Source organism: Phoenix dactylifera, unplaced genomic scaffold, assembly GCF_009389715.1.
Source record: "Phoenix dactylifera cultivar Barhee BC4 unplaced genomic scaffold, palm_55x_up_171113_PBpolish2nd_filt_p 000189F, whole genome shotgun sequence".
In the NCBI taxonomy this organism is placed as follows: domain Eukaryota; kingdom Viridiplantae; phylum Streptophyta; class Magnoliopsida; order Arecales; family Arecaceae; genus Phoenix; species Phoenix dactylifera.
In genome coordinates this window covers 424974-442410 of record NW_024067716.1, presented here as the reverse complement: position 1 = coordinate 442410, position 17437 = coordinate 424974, and the positions used below count along the sequence as shown (strand labels likewise).

Below are 17437 nucleotides of genomic sequence, written 5' to 3'. Positions count from 1 at the left end.
GAAATATCTATTTTTGGTGTTCTCCCTTGCATAATTACTTATGTAATGGAAACTCTCCTATTTTGACTCCATTTTTTAATATCTTTTCTTGGGCACTTAGATACACTCCCGTGCACTTTGTTGCGTTCTTAAGCATCTTCCATGTTTTCCTCGGTCATATTCATTGCATGTGCATGATGCTAGTGGATTATAATGTCAACTAAAAAAGAAACTTAATGGAATAATGGAAGAATCTATGAAAATTTTTTCTGATTATCTTTTCTATTGGGTACATGGGAGCAGAGGCCTAGAAAGAAAACAAGACACCTAATAGCCTGACAAAAAAAACATTACAATCTAACAAATTTAACAAATTTTGGAAAAAAACAAACAGCAGAGCAATCGTGGGCGGGAGAACTTGGACCATTGTTGTGTAAATACAGATGTCATGCCGAGGTTGGCTAGCTAATTCGCCAGTCGATTCCTCTTGTAAGCATTGGCAAGTTCTGAACTCACTGAGAGATGGGAGTAAAGCAAGAAAACTTCTAAGGTGAGGATGGTTACCATTGATCTAAGCTATAATAGTTGCCGAGTCTCCTTCCAGTAACATCTAGCACCTAGCACAAGGTAGGTAGCTCTTACCCATGCCAAGCAGCACATAAGTCAGCCTTAGCGGAGAGCTTCCCAAGCAAGATAGCAGCAGCAACGGCCTCCCAAGGTGGTCCTGAATCATGTAGCCTGCACCAGCTGTGGAAGAATCAATGAAGCCATCAAATTTGACCTTCACAAAGCCTAGTAGTTGCGATTCACGTTGAACAAGGAGATGGGGTGAAGGGCTCAAGAAAGGTCTTAAGCGAGAGTTCTAGATCCTGGGACAATTCATAATGTTCACATTGATGGTTCCCAAAATTTTGGAGCCAAAGGCTTCATTGTGGGAACAATCTTGTGCGGGTGGGTGGCAGTATCTTAGAAGAGCACAACTGCATAGTTTTCCATAATTGCCAAAATAGACACATCAAAATAGACTTTGGCAATCACAGCTGTTTTGCTAGGAGCATAAGGAACTCATACGCTTGTACCTAGAAAGATATATGCTGAAGGGCTTTGTACCTTATAAAGGTGCCAAACCTGGGCAATTGTTGTAGAATAAAATATTTGATAGTCTATGTATTCAACACCATCGCTTCACTATATACGGATGAGAGATGCTAGCCCCCAGGCTGTAAGAACTTCATTGTGCATAATTTCTACCAAGGACTGCTGTGCCAGAATTGAGGTTTGGATTGGTTGTCCGGTGGCACGGGTTGGTACGCCCCCGTGCCGGGCTCGTACCGACACAGTAGAGGGGGGTGGGAGAGAGGAAAAGAGAAGGGGAGGAGAGGGAGGGAGAGAGGAGGGTGGCGGAGGACGATGGAAGCTGGCGAGCCGCACGGAGGAGGGGCTCTGTCTTCGATTTTTGCTATGTTGTTTGAAATAGGGGTTCCAGAGGGGGCCTATTTTTATTTTCATAATTTTTAAGTGAAGTCGAAGTTGAAGTCGAGGTCAACAAAGGGTTTGCCGACTTCGCTTAAAAATATTGAAAATACAAAGGGCCCCCCCTCCGGGGTCCTTTGCCGACTTCACTTAAAAATATTGAAAATATAAAGGGCCCCCCCTCCGGGACCCCTGTTTGAACGAAATAGAAGAACCAGCGGCGGAGCCTCTCCTCTGCACGGCTCTGTGGCCCTCCACCTCCCTCTCTCTTCCTTCCTCTTCCTCTCCCTCTCCCTCTCCCTCTCCCTCCCGTGCTCTCTTTTTCTCTCTTTCCTTCTCCCCCTCTTTTTCCAATTTCTTATTTTGGTTGCCGAAACCATCCCGATCCACTGCCGGTAGAGCTCGATATGCTCCGAACCGGACGGTTCAGGATGGTTCCACCAACCATGATTTCTACCAAGCTAACTTTCATGGGAAATAAAGCAAACATTGGTGACACTATATATTCCGAACCCATTGAAGTAGAGCCACTGAGGAGCTTGCTGCTGAATTTGTTATCGATGGAGATCAGAGACTCTAACTGATGATTTATAACCCTTACTCCAACAAAGTAGATCGCTCCCTCCCTTCAAGATAACCAAGGTGTCAGGATTGCTTAGATAATTTATGGTGGGAAGCACTGTTGTAGAAGACTTAAGTTCCAACCCCCTCACCATTCATGAGAGACAACATTGTAGGGGACTGTTGGAGCAAATCCATGTGTACCAGCATTACTTGCCTGGATAAGGTGGTTGCAAGGTTCGCTAGATTAGTATCAGGGGTCGTACCAATGATTGGTTTGATACAGTACATATATGTACCATATTGATACAAGGCATACCGAACTAGGGGGAGGGAGAGGAAAAGGTGGGGGAGGGAGGGAGGAAGAGAGAGGGAGGGGCTTACCTCGTCGGTGGTGGCAGCAAGATGCCCCAAACCCTAACCCTAACCATAGATCAGAGCTAAAGATGTCGACAAAGGCCTCCATGGCATTAATCTAAGGCGATCGCATCGTCCTCGGCGTCTATTGAGGGCGATGGCATCGTCCTCGGCGTTGGTTGATGTCGAAGAGAGGAGAGTGAAAGTAGTTGAAGCCTTTGACCAAAGGGTTGTGGAGATTTTAGAAGCTAAGTCAACACGAATGTTGAAACTATCCTAATTTTGTGTTGGTTCGGTTTAGTACAAGCCGAACTGACTGGTTTAGGTTAGTTTGGCAAACATTGGTGGCGAGGAATCTAAGATCATTGAGAGTGCTCATTGTCTCTTCCCAATCAACCAAATAAGTTGGCTAGGGATCTTCTTAGCTCTCGTAATGGGTTTCTATATGGTAGAGCTAGTCGAGGTAGGTTCGAATGTGAACTAGGCAGTCCGACACATGGTCAATACCAATCAAACCCATAAGTTTTCCGGGATGAGTATAACTTGATTGATATTCTTAGAGAGCAGAGCATCCCATCATTTTCGGAGGTGAGGAAGACCAAGCCTTCTATTCTGCTTAAGTTGGAAAATAACTTCCCATGCAACAATATGTAGCTCTCTTATTAGCTTGATGGCCCCAAAGAAAGCTCCAAATAATTTTATCTAGCTAGTTTGAAAAGGAAAATGACATAGTTATGAATGAAAGGAGCTGGATACAGGAGGCAACCACAATTGTATTGGTAGGAGAGCCAGCAACGGACAAACTTTGCCATTTCCATTGGGCTGAAATCGGATCACATATTAGCATATCCATATCCATATTTGTTTTGTTTGACGAATACAGATATGGATACAGATGTTAGTCAAATGCAACAATGTATATCCATATTTGTTTTAAATGGATACGGATACAAATTAGAAGCAGAAGTATTGGATATAAATACGAATATAAATCGGATAATTTAACTTTATGACCACAGAATCAAAAATATTACTAAGTGGATGATAAATCAAGTTAATAGCATGTTAATGTGGTTATTTATTTTTCTTAAAAGTTCATGAGTGCCATATAAAATTAAATAGAGGTACAAATGGAATCGGATATTCGGATACATATTGGATAATTATCCATCCATATCCATATCTATTTTTTTTTTGACGGATATGGACACGAATCAGGATTTTAGTTGGATGTTCAAATTTATATCCATATCCGGATAGATTTGGATATGAAAACGGATCCAGATGGATATCATCCGATCCACTTTCACCCCTGCATTTGCATGAGTGCAATTAAGGGTGGATATTATCCATGATGAACTACAAGTCAGCCATCTTGGGGCATGTCTGTTTTTAATCATATTCGCTGATAGCGTCCAAGGCTCTCTATTGGAGATCCCCCTAGGATTGAAGAGATTTTAGGGATTCGGCTCGACAGGGTCTTTAGGCTAAAAATAACAATAGACTTCTCTATATCACTTGCCGTGCCTTGGATAATAGTAGACAATCATCTGCAAATGGCAAGTGCATAATAGTTAGGCTACTATGATTTGGCCTATATCTATTGAGTTGCCCATTCTGCAGTGCTTAACAAAGTCCAGAAGATAGTATTTCTGCACATTATACGACAATTATGGGGATAATAGGAACCCATGTTTCTGCCGAACAGTGGAGGTGAAGAATGTCGAAGGGCACTATTAACTATGATTACAGATCAAGAATCTTTTATACAACCAATTACCCATCCAAACCAATGAGTAGGAAACTGAAATTTGATGCATAACAACTTCAAGAAAACTCTATCATACCGTTTCCATGTCTACTTTAATTTCCATCAAAGAAGAGGTGGAACTGGCATGGTGAGGGAGCACACTGCTTCCTACACTATAAGGTTATTGTACATAATGTTACTCCCAGCAAGAGGCTTGCTCCTCAAACATTAAGCCATCCAGTACCATCCTAATTTAGTTGCCAAGATCTTCACAACCAACTTATCCAAGGTAGTGCATAGGCTAATGGGTTGGTAATTAGAGGCTCTTAAAGGGTTATCAGTCTTGTGTACTAGCACTGTTAAAGTAGCTTCCATGGGCTAGATGTTGAGGAAGAGGAGAAAAAGTATTTCATTGCGGAACACAGATCATGGTGTGTAGTAGGCCAGTAGAATATGAAAAAGCCTAGTGGAAATCTGTCGGGCCTAGGAGCTTTATCTGCGGCCATAGCTTTTAAATTGGCTTCAATTTCCTCATTGGTCACTTCTTTACAAAGCTCTCCCTGAGCAAAACAATCCAGAGTACTTCGAATAGAAGGAAGAGCCATTGAGGTACAAATAGTGTTTTGATTCCATCTATCACGAAAGAAATTGAAAATCTTTGGTCTGATGTTGTCCTCCTTTTCAATCCTTTCACGAGCCCCATTTCCATTGTAGGTGATCCTATTTCATCTCAGATCATGGATCGGTGGAAGAAGTTGGTGTTTCTGATCACTTTTTGGCAGCCACTGTAGGCAGATTTCTACTTCCAGAACTGCTTTTACTACCGTAACAGATAATGGTATCTGTAATGTGCCCTTGCAATAATCATTGGACAAACCATCACCCTCATCTTCTTCATGTTGTAAGGATGAAATATTCTATTCAAGAGCTGCAGTTTTTCAGAAGATGCCCCCTGCTTCCTTATTCCATTATTTTAGCACCCTCTTGCTGGAAGCTTCTGAAAATCTCAGTACAATGAGCCTCTCCCTTGGTGCTGCCAAGACTAGTTGTTATTTTCCCATGGTCGAACATAAGAAAACCAAATGTTCTAAACTTTGAATAGAGTCAAACCTTGAGATGTTGCATCTATACTAATAAGGAGCAATGGGTAGTGATCCGAGCGCACAGTTGAAACATGTTTGCTTTAGGAAGGTAATTCATCTAAGCTTTATCAGAAAGGGCTCTATCCAACCTTTTCCATATGCTACCTAATGTATATCGATTATTACACCATATAAATTGGGGCCCAAAGAAGCTCGGGTTGAACAGTCCGTTCCTCTATGAAAAATCCCTTAATTCAATGCTCTTCTGAGGGTAATGAAGCTACTGTCCTCCTCTATCATCCTCACTTAAAATGCAGTTAAAATCTGCCATAATTGCCGTCAGTAGATTCATTTGCAAAACCTTGGTGAATGTGGACCATAATTGATGGTGAACCACTTTAGATATGCTAGCATAAGTGGTCCCCAAGAGCCAGGCTAGCTCAATGTTAGGAGGAGAGATGATAACATAGAGAATTTGGTTAGGCACTAAGATTATGTCAGTATCCCCTAAATCAAGATTTCAAATTGCTATAGATCCGCCTACCCTTGAGATGGGATTGCCTTTAGCCTCCACTAAAGTCCTAAGCATCTATGAAGACGAGCAATTGAAATCTTGGATAGTCAGGTCTCCAAAACCACAAACATCCAATCTATGTAGACAACCTATGATGCATTATCAAGAAGGCACGCTTATCCACCCCCATACAATTCCTAACTAAGATATTCATTATAGATGAGGGGGTTGGGAGGGATTACCTCCACTGAGGCTCTTGTAGCGTTCATCGAAGCACTCAACGATTCCTTACTACGAAGAACATTGGAGAAGCAATTAGCATCATTCCTTGGATCTTTAGCCAAGTTAGTAGAAGGCCTGAGCTAGGGACACTCTTGTTCATGCTCAGGCGGGTATTGGAGCATTGCATGGCCAAATCCTAGGGAGTATCCCCTTGCCTTGGAGCCACATTCTCCATTGCAAGAACTGGCACAGCATGGGGCAGTCCCACTCCTCTACCCCCCGATTAAGACTTCTTTAGGACTAGAGGGTATTTGACTCACCTTCACCTTAGCTTCCATGTCATGTGCTATGGCCCTCTCACCTCGACCAGTAGCATCACGTGCTTACCCTCATTTCAGTACCAATGGGTTGGGGAGTAGGCAGAGCACTCCTTCCCTAATTTACAGTTACCCTAGAATCAAGGTGGGGAGATTGGGAAAGGGAGGTGGTAGGCGAGTTGCATGCCACGTGGCAAGTTATAGCCAATTTCTGGGCCTAGCACTTGTCTTTTCCTTTCCACATTTGGTGTGGCCAAGGTGGATTCTGTCTTTGGGCATAAATCTTCGAAGTCAGATGCATTATGGAGTGGCTGTTAAAATTTGGAGTTTGGTCTATGGGCCAGTGCATCTCTCCATTGTCATTAATACAAGGGTAGACTTGCATTGGCTCAAGGTCCCTTTATTAATGACCATGTGTCACGTTCCAAAATCTCCTCTATTAATGGGGGTTGGTCCCTTGCCACATCATTTAAAGGACAAGATTCCTCTGGAGACCCAACAATAATCGGGGAAGCTTTGTTCGTCAATGTATTGCTGACGTTGTCTTTGCAAGTCGACATAATATGAAAGGAAGATCCTCCAGTTCCCTCATACGGCTTGCCATTTGCCGCATGACCCTTAGGATCTTTTTGTCCTCTGCTCGTATGACTCTATTCGCCACTTAACTTCCACCTCCCTGTCGCTAATGTAGACTAGAGATGCCTCCTAGTCTCCCCTCAATCCCTCCAAGGCAATCAAGTCCAAAATCGACCCACTTGACTCACCTGGACTAGACTTGGTTAGAGTTCTAAGTTTTGGGGCTGTTTTATAGCATCATTCCTTCTTTATGTTCTTCGTCACAAATGCTAGCAAGAAGCAGCTAACCACAGGCCAAAAAGCCAATTTGGTTCCACCTGCTTGCCCTAGTTGCTAGGATCAACCTCTCCCACTTTAACGATATGCCTACCCACCATCTCCATGGTGTCTCCCAGGGGGGCCCTGTGTCTTGTGCTTGTGACCGACTTTGGCTAACGCCTCACAAGCCTCAAGGAATGAACACTCAATGGCGACATGATCAATATGATTGCAAGTCTAACAGAATATGGGAATGGCTGAATATGAGAAATCCTACGGAATAGAGGTTCAAAGAGGTGTTCAACAACACAAACGCTCGTGTAGGCCCCTTTCTTCAACATCTTAGCCTAGTTATAACACCATAGTGACTTCCCAGTCATAAAATATCTCCTCGCCCCAAAATTTCGACGGAAGCTTATCCATATGCATCTATATGGCTGATTGGCGAATGGGAGTTTTGGATGCCTTGAAGTTAGGTTGCCAAGGTTCAAGGGCAAGCGGCAGATTGATGACTATCCATAGCCCTTTTGTCATCATCATTAGCTATTCCTCATCAGACTTTAGCCTGAAAATGAAATAATCTTCTGCAATAGGGATGATCTCCAATTTAGTTTCCAGCATCCATTGTTCCATGAGTCTCTAGTTAGGAATTCCTCTCCCAATCTGCTCCCTGAAGTCTTCCCAATTAATGCTGATCTCCATTCAGAACACATTGATTCCAACACCTGTTTAGGAAATATGATGACCTTCATGAAGTGTTGCCTGAGTTTCTCAACTTCCTTATTGGAGACTTTACTCTTTGATGACCATTGGAGAGGACCTCCAGCCATAGCCGCCTAGGACTGACCATCCTCTGCCCTCGAAACAACCTTGAACCAACAACCAATCCCTGCCCTGCCCTGAGGCATTACTATGGCCAGCCACCATCTTGCAGGAACCCTAACACGAGTCATCACGGAGTTGGGCATGCAACCCTGACTTGCTGAAGCCAACAGGAGTCACAACCTCTATCGCTGGAGTCCACTGGGTCTGTGCAACCTCCTCCATCTCCCAGAACTCATGGAGTCTTCATAACTCTGAACTTTCTGATAATCTAGAGCGCCACGAAAAATGTCGGCATAAAAAATATAAAATTTAGCTATTTGGAAAGAGCCTAGTGAGAAGTGTTTAACAGAAAATTTGGTTTACAAATATATGAAAAAACAGTTGCAAGGATGCTTGGACAGGAAATTCAGATCTTATGGGTCTAAATTAAATAGTAGAACTCCATCCAACATTTTTACTTTTAGCAGATGTTATTATTTATAAGTTAAACTGTCCCTATTCAAGATGGCGCATTTGGCATTCTTCCACTGCAACAAATGTGGCAAGTATTAACCAGGAATAAGAGGGGAACCCGTCTAACTTCTGAATAAAGCTTGAGTCTCCTTTTGTATATGTTGACCTTTAGGCAGTAATTTGTGTGAAAAGTGAACCTTTTAGAGAGTTTTATTTGGAGTAATATGTACACAATGTATTGATATATGAAATAAACTAAAGGGGCTACGACCTAGATCGCCTTCTTGATTTCAACAACTTCAAGTCAACATGGCATGGCTTAATTTGATACATTAACTCTTATTTGGGTAATTGTCCAATGTGTTAAGTATGCAAGTCTGCTAAGGAAAAGTCCCTAACTTACTTTTTTTTAAATATTTGTAGGTGTCACTGTCATGTCCTCTGGTTTCCACATTTTGTTGCTATGTTTATTATATTTCTTGTTGTTCCTTTATTAGTAGAATCAACTTTAAGGGAATTTCTAATTGCTGCAGGCTGCCAAGGTATTTGAGAGTCAATTAGCAGAATCTTTGTTGGAAGGGGATGGTCAGCTGGCATTCAAGAAACTTGCAACTGCAACACTTGAAGCTTTGATGCCACGAATAGAGGGAAAGGGAGAGTTTGGACAGGCAAGGTGGAGGCTAGTGTATGCTCCTCAGATCCCAAGTCTGCTCTCTTTTGATCCTGCAGTTGACCCACTTAAATCTCTGGCCAACAATATATCTTTTGGCACAGAAGTTGAAGTTCAGCTTGGAAAACGCCTTCAGGTAGTTTCATCAAATGACCCTTGACTACTAGTGCCATTAACTATTTTTAGTTGCTATCTTAAGTTTGCATGTAATGTTATATTAATAGGTAATAGTAGGATGCATATGCATGATGCTAGGATAAAGATGTTATAAAATGTATATAACTTAGATAAATTTTTTTTTACCAGATAATTTGAACGATTGTTTAAGTAGATTTATCCCAATAGAGCAGTCATCCCAGAGTAAATCTATATATTGTACATTTTGATCTGTTTTTGCAGGCTTCAGTTGTTAGACAGATGAAGGACTCAGAATTGGCTATGCAGTGGACTTTAATCTACCAGCTTACAAGCCGCCTCCGAGTTCTTTTCCAATCTTACCCATCTAATCGGCTGCTTTTTGAATACTCTGCAACATCTCAGGATTGATACACTTACCTTCATCAACCCTGCAATGCAAGGTCATCCAGTTTTGTGATGCGTCAGGATGTATTTTAGATAAGTCATCTGCAGTTGAACCCATGTTCAGGTTTTTCTGCAATCGTAAATTTATTTTTATTTGTATATATGTTACACTATCAATATTCTTTTGCTAAGAGATGAAGTCAGCTTGTTTATAAGTTGTACATTAATTTTCATTCTTTTAAATGCCTATTTTAAAAGGTCCTATACACCCTATATTCATGGGTCAAGTTCTGTTTGTTAATGGAATCAAAGGAAAGAAGACAATATTTTTTTAGATTTAAGTATTGCAAAACATTTTTTGACCTAAGATAACTACAAGTCTGTAATCTATAATTGCGCTATATTCAGCTTCTCCTATTTACTTCCTATTTGCTTCATTCTTCTCCTATTTTCTTCATTGTTTGCTTCACTCTTGCATTCAAGGATTGCATTAATGTTAAACTTTTTGTATAGTTTATGGTGTACGAGGCAAGTAGTTTTGGATTATCTTTTGAATTGGTGATAAATCAAATTTCATACATTCTTCATGGGCTTACCATTGTTATTACATGTCAAGCTGAAAGCAATAAAGCTGCAATTCCCCGACAGACTGAGAGAGTTTCCCCTTTGACCATCATGTTTTCTATTTCTTTGAAACTAAATTGTGCATGGAAGCAGAGAGAAAATTGTAGATTGGGGCCTTCCCACCCGCACCATCTCCAAATGGAGTTATGTTAACCGTGAATAATGGATATAACGCATGCAGATAGGCATGTTGCAGCAATCGCAGACAGGTTTGCCTATAAACATAGTTTTTTCTTAAAAAAATAAAAAAATATAATGTGGAGCAGGTTGGAAGCTCCTCTGAAAGTCAAATAGGTTTGAGACAATTTTGAACATTACTTTCGATTCCAATCTGCTTCATTTTCTGGTGTTTCTGAAATTAACTTTAAGGCTAAATTCTTGCATGTGCATTTCTGCAGGACCTATGGCTTCTGATTTCATGACTTTCAAAATTTTATTCAGTCATATTGTCCGCCATTTACCTGCATTACCTGGACACACTTGTCACTGTGCTACAATCTGCAGAGAAAAATGATCGTTATAAGTGTTAATTTTTTTTGAAAATCATGGATCATTATGAGGAGTAAATCTCTGAAACAGGCATCAATTGTAATATAGGGGAAAGGTTGATGACACAATGTTTTGAAGCCCTAGTATAAGGCCAATATGATAGCTGCGTTACTGCTTTCTTACCTTATCATAAACCGACCAGGATGTGAACCATGTCTGCATCAAGAGTACTGTATCCAGTTTAATTATTGTAATCAGCCTGAAAAGAGCAATTAACTAGGGAAAACAGGAAAAAGAAGAGAAAGAAGCAACGAAGTAGTTATAAGTCCCCGTTATTCCAAATATATGTACCTCAAAGCAAAACTGTATGACATTATAACTTCCAAATTTCAAGAACATGCATTGGATGGTCAGGTATATGTACACCGTTAAAAAGACTACATTAGCTCTCTATGACTTTAATTTCATTGCATAATGGTAAAAACCCTCACTGCTTCATGCTTTAGTCATACAAAAATATTGTCAAAGACTCTTACGACCTTTGGTGCTTGACTGTAGGAGTTGCTCAGGAAGCATGCTATATGCCTAAATCTGCGAACCTTCACCATTAGCATCCTAGTGCGACTTCTGGGATTTGTTTAGTATTATTGAGTACCATGGTCGATTGCAGATTTCATATCCTCCATATCTATGCATCTTTCTGCCCCACAATTACTTGAATTTGGAATATATATTGCTTTGCACATATTTTGGCATAAATTAATATAGTGTACCTTGCAGATAATACATTGTTGTGTTTGTTGATTTGTGCATGTTGAACAAAGCAGGGATCTGGTGCTAAAATGACAAAAGAGAACATTACATCATGAGCAAGAAGCATTTACATAAAAGTTGAATTGGAGGATGATATTACCCATATGCTATAAATAAGCGCCAAGAAACTATGACTGAAACATGGGGAGCAATGATTAGGTCCCAACCCAGGATCAATTTTATTTTTCCCAGTTTTCACCTGTTACAATTAAGTAGATTAGTTTCAGCTGCTGCTCGGATCTCTGCAAAGCTTGCTCCATTTCAGATTTCCACACTGTTGACTCAGTGGTATATCCTATAAGGGAAATCCATATGCCTTTCATTTTTTTGTTAGGAATCTGTAGCGAAAAACTTCTATCAAGAAATAAGGACAGAAAGGTATATTTTGTTATAGCGCAGAATGATAAGCTTGATGGTTATAGTCAAAAACTGCTACTTGTAGAAGCATTTTTCATAATTCAGCAATCTGAATACTAGCTTTCCATTGATCTTGTGGTTGGAGGCCGGGAGGGGGAAGGAGGATGATTTGCGTGATCATTGTAGGCTTTTCTTAGCCTTTAAAACTCGTTCTAATCCAAGTACTTATCCAATTGTTGGAATCTTGTGATCTTTGCACACTCTAAATAGCTGTTGGTTCTAAATATCTTAGCGCGCTGCTTAATATTTGTATAAGTTAAGTTTTCATTATTTTTAGCTAAGAATTTCTGTAACACTTTTATGTAGTCTTATGAAGACAGATGTTGGCCAATATCCTGCCATGATCCAACAAGAAAGAACGCATTGGTGCAGAAATGAGGCCACTTTTCTGTGGGTGAAATGAGACCAACTGGGCTTCCCTATGTTATCCAGATTGCAGAGTCTTCGGCCGTAGCATATATACGTCAAAATTGTGGAATGTTTTATCGTATAAAAACCATACAGAAAGAAAAGTAGCTGGTAAAAAGAAAGGAAATAACTACAGAGTGAGTATAATCCCCTCATACGTTCAATGATTATTTGTAGTTGTTTAAGATGCTAAATAAGTAGCTGCCTTAATGAACATTTTATACCGTGGGAATTTAGAAAGGCATACTAGTTTCTCCCTCATTTACATTTTGCATAGTCAGCCTATATTCCTACACTTGTTTTGGCTAGACTGTTATGGCCGAATCCTGTCATGTCTAGTAGTAATCATGTGATTTCCATCTAATTCTAAACTCTTAATGGTTTACAAGGTGCTTACTCATGGCTGCCATCTATATTGGGACGGGGTATAAACGATACCCTGATCCACATCCCATAAGTTAATAGTCAGTTGGATGATGGTATGTATCTAACACCACATCCGTCGGCCTTTTAGGATAGATGAACTTAAATAATATGCGCAGACCTTGGCGATCTAGTAGAGGTGAGAAACTTGAGTAGCATATAGAAGTCATGAAGAATATGATCGGCCCATCGCTATGTTTACCGTCCACATTATTCGTATTGCGGATGCGGCTGATTTGGAGGAGAATCTGCCCAATAATATGACTAGTGCCCTCTAGCTCTTAGAGAGGCATAGGCCATTGGCTGTTTAACAGGTTGCTCCCTGGTATATAAATTAGGATTGCATGGTTGTTGATGAAGAGGATGTCGTGGTATGCGCTGAGGTGGTTGCCCATTATCTATTACCACTAAAGGATGAGTAGTGGAGATTTGTGGTGGCATAACTCCAATGACCTTTCTTCTCTTAGGTTCAATTGCTGGCTTGACGCTAACCAAACCATCGATCGATACATGTTCAGTTTGCCCTGATGCTACATTCAACTGTAGGATTCCTTTCTCATTACCTCAGTCTATAGATGTCGAGGACTCCACAGAGCGATCTTCAACTTTGTCCTTCAGGTGGGTCAAAAAATAAACGTTAGGTTTCTTGAGGATAGCTGATTCATCTAACAAATGGTAAGATCGAATGCTTTCACTACAGTATGGATGGGAAAATGTTGTGGCATATAATACTAGCTCTCAATAACAGAAATAAATCACTCAACCTATTCCACCACTAAAACTGAACTGGCCATGAATCTCTCAATAAATGGCTTTAGCATGGTGGCTACTTTACTTGCAACTACTTCATCAATCTTCGTGCATAGCAGCATGACGGTAACTATGCAATAGCATCCCACCAAACATACCAAAAACTTATTTCCATCTCTCTGTTTTCGATGTGGAGAGAGGCAAATGTATCAAGAAAACTTGTTCACTGGTAGAGAGTGGTAACAAGCTAGATGGCTAGGTTGCACGGGCGTGTCACTGCCATTGGATTAGCCAAAAATAGAATGATCGGAGGATGATGATGATTGTAATGTGGGTCTAGGTATCTTGACTTTTATGGATTTTTTACTACCATCACACCGCTCGTTTGAAAAAAGGATGGAGTAGGATAGGGTGTAGCTAAGGGCTATGACCAAAGTAATCTATTGCTAATTCTGCAAGAAAATTAGAGTCTTAATGGTAAGTAAGTGGAAGGAATTGAAAAGTAAAGATAAAAGGTAAGGTAAGACTGATTTCATTGATGGGTTGATGGTCTTTTCTTTATACCATACTATTATTTCTATACATAACAAAACTTGTAGAATAACTGTTGAACTTTTGTAACAGTCCTTGTTGGATCGTCTTTAGTGATTCTAGAAGTTCTCCTTCATGATTCCACGTACCTTATTTATGGCATAACTGCAAGCCAAATCCCATCCAACATAAAACTAACATACCTCGGTCTGTGCAAGGCAAATTTCATATATGACACTTACTCCATCCAAGTTGTTGAGATGGAGTGTAAACAAATTCGATCAAATCCACAATTAGTTCTAAGGACATAACAAAAGAACTAAAAGAATAATTTATTTTTGTTTGTAGAGTTTTTGAGAGAGAGAGAAAGAGTACTTGCACTATAATTACTAAGGACCCGACCATAAGGGCATTAACTACTTGAGAATTGAACGTTTGGTTGCTAAGAAGAGACGCCTAGCCATTGAGGAAGACATCTAAATTGGTGAGATGGGGTGTAAACAAATTCAACCAAGTCAATAATTAATTCTAAGGACATAAAAAAGAACTAAAAGAATCATTTATTTTTGTTTACGAAGTTTTTGTGAGAGAAAGAAAGAGAGGAACAATACCTGCCTTATAATTACTAATGTCACGACCCATACCCGAATCCATAATGGCCGTGCTTTTGCAGACTATCGCTCATAATAGGATGAAGCCACATATCAGGATAATAAGGTAGTTAAAATAGTCAACCTTCATTTATAACAGTCTCAGTACAACTTTCTGGATAACCCAAAGTACAGAGCTACCAAAATAGTTTATGTACACAAAATGTTTGTTTTAGCCCAGAAAGAACCTGATGCAAGATGTCTCTTGCTGCTAACCCCGACGGTGATCTGAAAAAAAAATATAAATAAACTGGTATGAGCTACACGGCTCAGTAAGTAATCGTGCATGATCTTACCAGATCAAACATAATGCTAAACATGTTTATGTAGGGTTTGAGAAGCTAAGATGTACATCAAATACAATTTTTCATATATATAATATACTCAAATCGAGCTGTAAATCAATGCATGTACAATCATGCAATTTCATAAATATGCTTATGCATCATAAAACTGTGCCATTATTCTATGATTTGAAATCCATACTCTCAGATAGTAGTGTAGCTATTGCCGCTCTTAACTCCTATGGCAAGGATCAGTATGCCTAGTTATTGTTACCCACTGGCGGGGGCCATATGTACATGCCAATTTATTATACTCACTAGCGGGGGCCTATGCATAGCATCTGAGAGTTCATAAATCATAACTTTTATAAATCGTACTTTATAAGTAATTTGAAAACTGATTAATGGTACCTCAAACCATTAATTTCATGATCATGTTACAAATATCATTTTAATACATTTATAACACCATATTTCATGGAATACATAATATAACTGAACCATGCTATCTTTGGTAAATCATGCACACTTACTAGCATATGCTTGATCCTATAATTGAAAGTATAAATAACACTTTATAATTTCTATAAACAAAGTATTTTCATGATTTATAAAACAATAAGATTAGTGCAAGTTTACTTACTTTTCACAAATTGGTAAATGTGCAAAATGCATCGTGAAACTTTATGCCGGTAATTCAGGTTTAAAATCTATACTCTCACATTTAAAGCTAGGGCCGTACTTAATTCCCATGGTAGGGATCGTTATACCTAATTATTCCTACCCACTAGCGGGGGCCCATATGGTCAGTTATTCTTACCCACTGGCAGAGGCCCATATGCTCAGTTATTCTTATCCACTGGTGGGGGCTATCCATAGCATCTGAGAGCCCATAAGTAGTACTTTTCACAAATCATACTCATAGGTAGAGTGAAAACTCATTAATAGTATCTTAAACAACTAATCTTATGCTTATGCCACAAGTACTATTTTAAATGTAATTATAACATCATAATTCATGTAGTACATAATTTAAAATGCATAAATAACACTTTATAAATTATGTAAGCAAGCGTATACATGATCCATAAAATAATAAGATTAAGGCATGCTACTTATCTTTTCAATTTGTTCAAAAATTCCTTTAAACTTGCTAAATGCCTCTTTGATCACCTATCATGTTAAAGGGGACATTTATTTAGTAAGTATACTTATTTATTTATTTTTGCAGGCCCTTAGCCTAATTTCATGTAATTTGAATTACAAGGCTTCTGAACTCAATTTTAGGCCAGATCCAGCTTAATTTAACCCACTATAAGAATGCTTGAGCTTGGTTTAAAATCAAATCGAGCCCACATAGACTAATTCGGTTTTCTGATTGGGTTATTGGGCTCAGCCCAAGGTCTAATTGAGTCTAACTTTGGTCCAGGGTCAATTTAATTATTTGGGCCTGGATCAAGGTCGGCCCACAGCTAATTTGGTCTCTAACAGTTGATTTAGGCTTGGATTAGGGTTGGCTCGAGCCTATTGAATCCAATTTGATCTGCCATTTTAAAATACTTTGGGCTCGGCCCAAGGCTAGCTCGAGTCCAATCATTGCATAATCCAATTTAATTGGGTTCAAGCCCAATTAAACTTGGACTCAACCCAATTAAACTTTATTTAGCTTAATCAATTTAAATTCCAATCTGATTGAACCCAGTTGGATTTGGATTAGACCCAACCCGAACTAACCCAAATCCATTTAATTTTTTTAAATCGGATTGGATTGGATCGGATTCGGACTCAACCTATTAACCCGAACCCAACCCATTAACCCAATCCATTTTCTTTTTTTTTTCTTTCCTTTTCTTTTCTTCACTGTTCCTTGCCTCTCTTTCTTTCTCCTCCTCTCTTTCTTTCTTCTTCCTTCTCCTCTCTTTTCCTTCCCCCTTTCTTCTCCCGCAAAGGGAGAAAGGCAAACTCAGGAGGCGCCGAGCCATGGCCTGCGGCACCTACGGTCGACGCCCGCAGCTGAGCCCATGGCGTCCCCGGCCGAAACCGCAGTCGGAGCCGATGGCTTCTTTGTTCCCACTGCGGTGGGGGAGGAACCCACCACCTACAGCCATGGCTATGGCCGGACTCGCTGCGACCAAAGGAGGGCTGCGGCCGAGCTCACCGTTTCCGAGGGAGGGGAGGAAGGTGAAAGTGCATCCTAGGTGCTTCGGTGTTTAGCATGCTGAATTTTTTTTTTTTTTTGAAAACCATGGCTGAACCTGATCGGATTGCCTACGTACCCCTTCACAAGGGGGATCAATTTACACGTAGTTCTTTTTAAGTTTTAAAAATACAGCAAAAAAATGAATCAAATAATTTAATTCATGCATGCTTACAAGATCAAATCTAGAAATCAGCACCTTAAGAATACATAGAATTATGCCGGAATCGTTTAAGCAATTATGCTAAAATTTTTATGAATGATTAATTATCAGATCTGAAACTTAAGAACT

General features: G+C 39.9%; 1 protein-coding gene across 2 annotated transcripts in view; it reads left to right on the top strand.

Annotated features, from left to right (window-relative positions):
* LOC103697147 (protein SUBSTANDARD STARCH GRAIN 4, chloroplastic) overlaps window positions 1-9900 on the top strand; it is a 68597-nt gene extending 58697 nt beyond the window's left edge. For both annotated transcript variants that reach the window (XM_039117186.1, XM_039117187.1), the window contains 2 exons: window positions 8901-9173; window positions 9437-9900. In XM_039117186.1, the coding sequence (XP_038973114.1) occupies window positions 8901-9173; window positions 9437-9583 (420 nt within the window). In that variant the 3' untranslated portion in view covers window positions 9584-9900. The remainder of the gene's footprint in view (window positions 1-8900; window positions 9174-9436) is intronic.
* Window positions 9901-17437: the final 7537 nt, after the last annotated feature.